The 7220-nt window shown below is 51.7% G+C and overlaps 1 protein-coding gene across 1 annotated transcript; it reads left to right on the top strand.

The window, feature by feature from the left end:
* Positions 1 to 1230: 1230 nt before the first annotated feature.
* Positions 1231 to 3970, top strand: LOC119406689 (uncharacterized protein K02A2.6-like). Its single transcript, XM_037673421.1, has 4 exons — positions 1231 to 1258; positions 1560 to 1815; positions 2704 to 3670; positions 3824 to 3970. The coding sequence occupies exons 1-4, from the start codon at positions 1231 to 1233 to the stop codon at positions 3968 to 3970; spliced, it is 1398 nt and encodes a 465-aa protein (XP_037529349.1).
* Positions 3971 to 7220: the final 3250 nt, after the last annotated feature.

Here is a 7220-nt window from a genome sequence, read left to right as displayed (position 1 = left end):
CGGAGCTCTTTAAGCTTTTCGTTAGGCTGCGTGGCGTGAAACTGGACCCAGCTTGCCTTTGCCACGTTAATCTCTGTGGCCCTGTGCGTGGTATAATCAGCGATTAACTATTTGTTATATTCTAATACCCATGCGACGGCCCTGTGAGGTATTAATAATATGAACTACGACGTAATATCGTTCTCACTGAACCAACATTTCGGGACAAACTGCGATTCATGGTCATCGGCAGTAGGGTGTGCAACAAGGCGGCACTTGCGCACTTGTTTGCAGGACGAGAGCTGCGACGGTGATGGATCTGCGTTGAGGCTCGGACCATGCATTCAACAGCGTGGCCTGCGTCGTACACCGCCTCGCCCTCGATGAGGCACCGCGGCCTTTCACAAGCTTTATTTACATACTTGTAGATGCTGGAGAACGGCACGCTTTCGACTTTTTTCGACTTCGCGAACCCGGCAACATGGTCAACATGGCTCAGCCGCTACGAAGACTTCACCGCGGTTTCGGGACTGACAAAAGCGTTGGAAGACGTGCAGGTACGCTCGATACTGTACCTGCATGGGCCCGGAGGCACGTCCGCTCCTCGAGACGTTCTCGCTCGACGCCCAGTCGCTCGCCTCGTACCAAGTTGTTGCCGCCCGCTTCACTGAGCACTTCGTGCACCCGGCCAACGAGCTCTACGAGTCGTCGCGGTTCCACAGGCGTGTTCAGCTACCCGGCGAAAGCGTCGACACGTACTACGCGGAACTGTGCAGGATGGCGAAGCGCTGCAACTACCCGTCAGCTGCTGTCGAGGAAAGGCTCGTACGCGACCGGCTTCGTCGTCGACCTCCGCGACTCTCGCCTCTCGGATCAGCTGTGCCGAAACTCGAAGCTGACGCTCAAGGAGGCATGGACACAAGCCCGTCAGTCCGAAGACGCCGACAAAGAGAAGGAGTTGACCCAGAACCGCACCGACCACGCATGCGAGCTCAACCTCGACGCCGCGAAAGCCAGCAAGTTCGCCTCTCGTCGCCACTCTGGAGCTAAGCATACTACGTCGCAGCCGCCAGCCGAGCGCTCTCGCGAGCACATCCACGTGTGAATTCTGCGGGCCGCGCGCCTCACCGACGTTCGGACTGCCCGGCTCGACGCTCCGCCTTGCAACTTCTGCAAAAAAAAAGGCCACTTCGCCGAAGTTGCCGCTCGAGGGAAGCACCAGCAAGAACAAGCTCGGCTCAGTTCACCTCCATGCCGTCGGCATCTCCGCCGCTGCAAAGTTCGTCGACGTGACCGTTGACAACTACACAGCGCAGTTCAAAGTCGACTCCAGCGCCGAAGTAACTGCTGTACCCCAGCGGCTTCCCTGCGCTGCCTGCCAAGCTCGACCGAGTCGACAGTCTGCTCACCGGCCCTGGAGGACAGCCACTTCGCGTGCTAGGCTCGTATCAGGCACGACTTCGGTGGCAAGGAAAAACAAGCTGCCAGCGCCTATACGTAATCCAGTCACTCACTGTGCCTCTTCTAGGACTGCCAGCGCTCCAAGCCCTGAAAGTTGTGAAATTTCTTGACAAACTCAGACTCCAAAGCAACGCTGCACGCCGAGCTCTTCAAAGGATTGGGCGCTCTCAAGGACGAATACGTTATTCGGCTGAAACCCGATGCCGTGCCCTTCTCGCTAAGCGTCCCCCGCAGGATCCCCATCCCGCTGCTCGAGGTCGTCCGCCACGAGCTGGACAAATTGGAAAGCGCGGGAGTGATCCGCAGGATCGACAAGCCAACTCCATGGTGCTCTGGCCTTGTCGTCGTCAGGAAAGACGATGGTTCCTACCGGCTGTGCGCTCGACGTGACTCAACTCAACAAAGTCGTCCTCCGTGAACGGCATATTTTGCCAATGGTTGAGCAAGTCCTTGGCCTCCTCGGTGACGCAAACAGTTTTTTCAAGGCTGGATGCGACCCACCCCGGGACCGCAAGCTTCCACCATGTGAAGCTTTCTGCCGATTCCCAAGAGCTGACGACATTCATCACCCCATATGGCCGATACTGCTTTTGCGGCTCCCCTTTGGCATCACCTCCGCTCCCGAGTACTTCCAGAAACAGATGGCAAGAATCCTGGAGGGCCAGAAGGGGTCGCCAACATGATAGATGACATTCTGGTTTTTGGACGCACCCGCCAGGAGCATGACGCCAGACTGAGCCAGGTGCTATCTCGCCTTGCAAAAGCAGGCATCACATTTGGGGTATCTGAGGTCTCCTTCCTTGGTGTTGTCGTCTCAGCTAAGGGTATCCGGCCGGATCCAAGCAAGGTTGAAGCGGTCAAAGCTATGGAAGCTCCCACAGACGTCGCCGGTGTTAGACGACTGCTTGGAATGGTGAATCATCTCGCCAGATTCCTGCCACACATCTCTGACGTCACAGCACCCATCAGAGCTTTGCTGAACAAGTCTGCGAGCTGGGTGTGGCAGCATGAGCAAGAGGCAGCATTCAAGAAGGTCAAAGAACTCTTGACGTCAGACAGGTGCATGGCCAAGTACCACCCGTCGTATGCCACGACAGTGTCTGCAGATGCAAGCTCTTTCGGACTCGGCGCAGTATTGCTGCAAACTCAACCCTCGGGAGAGCGTCGCCCAGTCGCATTCGCTTCGAGGTCAATGACGAGTACCGAACAGCGTTACAGCCAGACCGAAAAAGAAGCTTTGGCAACGACATGGGCTATCCAAAGGTTCGACGAGTTTGTCCGTGGCATCACCTTCGATGTCGAGACCGACCACCTGCCTCTCGTCTCACTTCTGGGCAAGATGGAACTCGATATGTTGCCGCCTCGTATTCAGAGACTACGGCTCAAGACAATGCAGTACCAGTTTCGCATGCTGCACGTGCCAGGAAAACTGCTAGCAACAGCAGATGCCTTATCACGTATCGCCCACAAGGCATCTACTCCTGTAGACAGGGTGGAACTCTTCGCAGCACAAGTAGTCGGCTGCATGTCGGAAGTCTTGCCACTCCACCCTGAAGATGTACGACAGGCACAAGAATCCGATGCAGAGTGCAAGGCCCTCATCTCCTTCTGCCAGCAAGGTTGGCCACGAAAGACCAAGCTACCTCTGCATGTGTCGAAGTATGCCTCCGTGGCAGACGAGCTCTCTGTCTGCGATGGTATCCTGCTGAAAGGCCCCCGGATTGTCATCCCATCATCTCTTCGGCCGGCGGTCTTGACGCTGTTGCACGAAGGCCATCAGGGCGTCAACAGGACCAAAGCCCTAGCTCGGGAGTCGGTTTGGTGGCCGGGTATCTCGGCAGAAATCGCCTCTCTCGTCACCAACTGCGAACAGTGCGCATCCACCCGGGTGAACCTTGCTGAACCCCTAGTCTCCACAGCTCTACCTGGACGTCCCTGGGAATTTCTCGGAATGGACTTGTTCCATCTCAATGGCCAGGCATTCCTCCTGGTGGTGGACTACTACTCGAGGTTTCCCGAGGTGGTGACCCTGAGAAGCACTACAGCTCGGGCAGTCATCGATGCTCTCAAAAGCATCTTCGCACGCCACGGAATCCCACAAGACGTCAGGTCGGACAACGGTCCACCGTTCTCGTCGCAAGAGCTTGCGGCATTTGCAGCGTCTTATGGCTTCAACCATGCGACCAGTAGCCCACACTATGCCCAGTCAAACGGAGAGGCAGAGAGGATGGTACGGACAGTCAAGGACCTGTTCCGGAAGTCCAAAGACCCTCACCTCGCTCTGCTCAGTTATCGGGACACTCCGGGAGTCGATGGCTTCAGTCCAGCCCAGCTGTTGATGGGACGTCAGCTGAGAACCAGAGTCCCGAAGCAAAACTCCCAGCTACGTCCCAACTGGCCGCCTAGGAAAGATGTCGTCACCAAGGATGTAGCCTACAAGCGTAAGCAGACCGGCGACTACAATAGGCATCACGGAGCTCGAGACCCTGTCACCTCTCCAAACGAGTCAGCGTGTGTGGGTGCGCCCTGACCAAGTGCAAGCTACGGTCCTCAGTCCGGGGCAAAGGCCAAGAAACTACGTGGTTGAAACAGACCGAGGTGGTGTTCTACAGCGCAACCGCCGTCACCTAGTGCCTTTCATGCCTTCTGCCTCCGGTGAGGAATCGCTGCCGACAGCTGCACAGCAACCATCGCCACCCACTGCAGCAAGTTCCCCTTCAGGAACCTCAGCCTGCCAACAGCGTGGAACCTGCGGTCCCCCAAGGGCAGCCTTTGCAACATTCCCCTGCAGCCAGGGACCGTAGTGATGGTGTTACACGAACACGTTACGGCCGGCGCGTTGTTCCGCCACGCCGTTTGAACTTGACATTGTGATGTGTTTGGCGTCCTCCATCCTCCCATCAGACTTTCTCAAGGGGGGAGATGTAGAGGTCGCCACAATTCAGCCTTTTGATTAGACCGCCACTGGAGCGTGGCGCCCCCTGTTACTGCGTGCATCATATATATGTTCGTGCCCCAATAAAGTCGGGGGTCACACTTTCGTCCGAGCGAGCAGCGTGTATGCGTCAGTCTTTGCGTGCCCGTGCCCCTGCGGCACTAACCACGCGACACTGAGTAGCGCCGATACCCCGACACCATATAAGACCCTGGCAAGCTTTGTTTTATGCTCAAGATCCTCCTTGGCGGACAGGAATCTGGCACTAGCAATGGGGTTGTCACTGCATTTAGAGCGCCTAGGTGCCCAACACGTGCGCCTGCATGTTACAGTGTGGCAGTGGTGGTTGCACTTCTCCAAGAACAGCAATCTTAGTTCCCCTTTTTGCGTATAAATGCACCGTGCTGACTCACGTCTGCGTTTCCCATTTCAGAGGAAAGCCAGCCTGTCAAAAGGTATCGTAATGTTAGCAGATACTGACATTCGTATTCATGCTTCAACCAACTAGCCCAAAAAGCCACTTTGTCAAAGTGGGCCCGTAGGCAACTCTCGTCGGCATTCAACAGTCCCCACTTTTTTTTTTTTAATGAACTACAGTAGACTCCTGTTAAACGAAAGCTGAAGGGACCAGGAAAATATGTTTCATTTAACAGGAGTTTCGTTTACTGAGAGATGAAAAGGGGTGCAGAATTCAAGCACAAAACCAATCATGTTAGAGGCAGTTGTTCCATTTAAGCAGCAATTTCATTTAAGAGAGTTTCGTTTATTGAGAGTCCACTGTATTTGTGGCACTATTGAGAAGAAAGAAGAACTAGAGAACACAGGATAGGATTTTTCATATATCTTCCTAGCTTTCAGTTGCACCACAAATATTTCATTAAGCTATGCACCAACTTGCCCCACGTTACACTCTGCTAAAGTCCCTTTTTCACTTCAAGGCACACAAGAAAGACAAGAGACCTCTTCATCCCGCTTACCGCTGAAAATCAAGCTATGAGCACACCCTTGAGTAATGAGAAAAGAGAACGCATCTGTGTGCAGTGGTAACGAGAAACAATTAGTGCTGTTATGTCCCTCTGAAACCACACCGGGAGCCGCTCGAACCAAACACCATTTCGGGCCGTGCAAGCACCCATCAGGCCCTTGCCGGCTCTCACGCCAACATGACTGCAAGAAGCGCGAGTTGTTCTGCGGTTATTGTAGGATTGAGGATGTTGACGGGTCCTTCAATGCGACTTATTTCTCACTTTGCACCAAGTTCTACGTGAGCGTGCGGTCTGAAAGAAGAAATTCCTGAACACGATGGGGATTTCCCACATTGTCAATGAGAGCATCGTGCAAATGAAAATCGTGGACTGATCAATCACGTCTGCCCTAAACGCTGCACAAATTAAAATCTGAGACAGATTTCTCAACTTTGCATTTGAAATATGTTAGAATAAGCCTGGCCAGCTGTCCGACGGAAGCTTTGAAATAGAGCTGTTGCTTGAATTCTTCAAGTCAGAGTTGTCAGCAATTCGTCCCTCCAATACTATAGCGCTGTTTATCAGTTCTGTTCCCAAAATAAAATTTGCTTCTCTCTGCTTCTAAATGTATACCTGCATTTCTTGTTCAATTCCCGAGCTAGCGAGGCTGATCTCTAATGCCTTCGCAAAACACTAGCAATTTTTGAGGCAATTCTATAGGTCATAAAAGGCAATAATGATTTATGCGGCAAATATCTTTTTCCTGGACTATGCAACGTAAGGACTTTTTATTCCTACAAGACCTGCACACATTTCTTTTGTACGCTAGTAGAAGGATGCCATCAGAATTACTGCAAATTTGTTGAGAGATCGGCGATTTTTTTCTTTCCGGAGCGCGGTGATGAAATCTCATTTTCCGTTTACTGTCACTTTGAGGAATGGCATCACCATGGGCCACAAAGCTATAAGCCATCACATGCAACTCTACAGTAAACGCTGGTCGACTATATTATTGCTAAAGTCAGGCACATTTGCGCAAATTTTTCTAGTTATCTCAGTAATACAGCTAAAATCTTTTCTGGTTAGGGCTTTCATGTGAAGTATAAAATGATGTTTCTTACATTGGTATTATGATTGTCTCAGCAAGGGCGCACTGATTAAAATTTCTGACCGTGGAGTAATGGCTGAAGTAACGCGAGCTACTTTTCTTCAGTAACGGTAATGAATTACCTCTTTTTTTTGGTAGGTAACGTAGGGCAGCTACCGTTCCTTTGTTAGCATAACAAATAACGTATTTAGTTACTTTTTTGGGGGAACGCATACAACACTTAGAATGTCTGCGATAAGTACGACATTTGAAAGCTGATACTATTTCTGAAGTCGAATTCAGCTTCCTTTCAAATGCAACAAATCTTCAAATCAGTTCAGTGGCTGTCCTGCGCATGTGTGTGTGTGTGGCTGCTTGAGACACCCGAGCAATTCTCGACTCTACATGCACCGGATTAAAGAAATCTGGGTTGGCCTCCCGGTTAAACACGTCTCTTCAACACTCGTGCTAGCCTTTATACCGTATTTACTCGAATCTAGGCCGACCCCCGAAATTGACAAGGCCAGAAAAAAAAAAAACTTTCCTCGAATGTAGGCCGAATGAAAAAAAAAAAAGAACACCATTTTATTAGTAGAAAACACAGCCTTTATTCTCACTCAAGCGCACACTCCGTAGGCATGTAGTACATAAGTTTATTCATCGTCGTCGTCATCGTCCGCAACATCGCTGTCTTCTTTGTTGCTAAGCTCGTCCCAGAGAGCATCATCCTCGCTTCCGTCCATCGCATTGGAGATACAACACTTTTTGAAAGCTCTTATTATCACTTCATTTG

This window comes from Rhipicephalus sanguineus, chromosome 10 (assembly GCF_013339695.2).
Source record: "Rhipicephalus sanguineus isolate Rsan-2018 chromosome 10, BIME_Rsan_1.4, whole genome shotgun sequence".
Classification (NCBI taxonomy): Eukaryota; Metazoa; Arthropoda; class Arachnida; order Ixodida; family Ixodidae; genus Rhipicephalus; species Rhipicephalus sanguineus.
The sequence above is the reverse complement of the archived record's forward strand: the minus strand, read 5'-3'. Positions and strand labels throughout refer to the sequence as shown.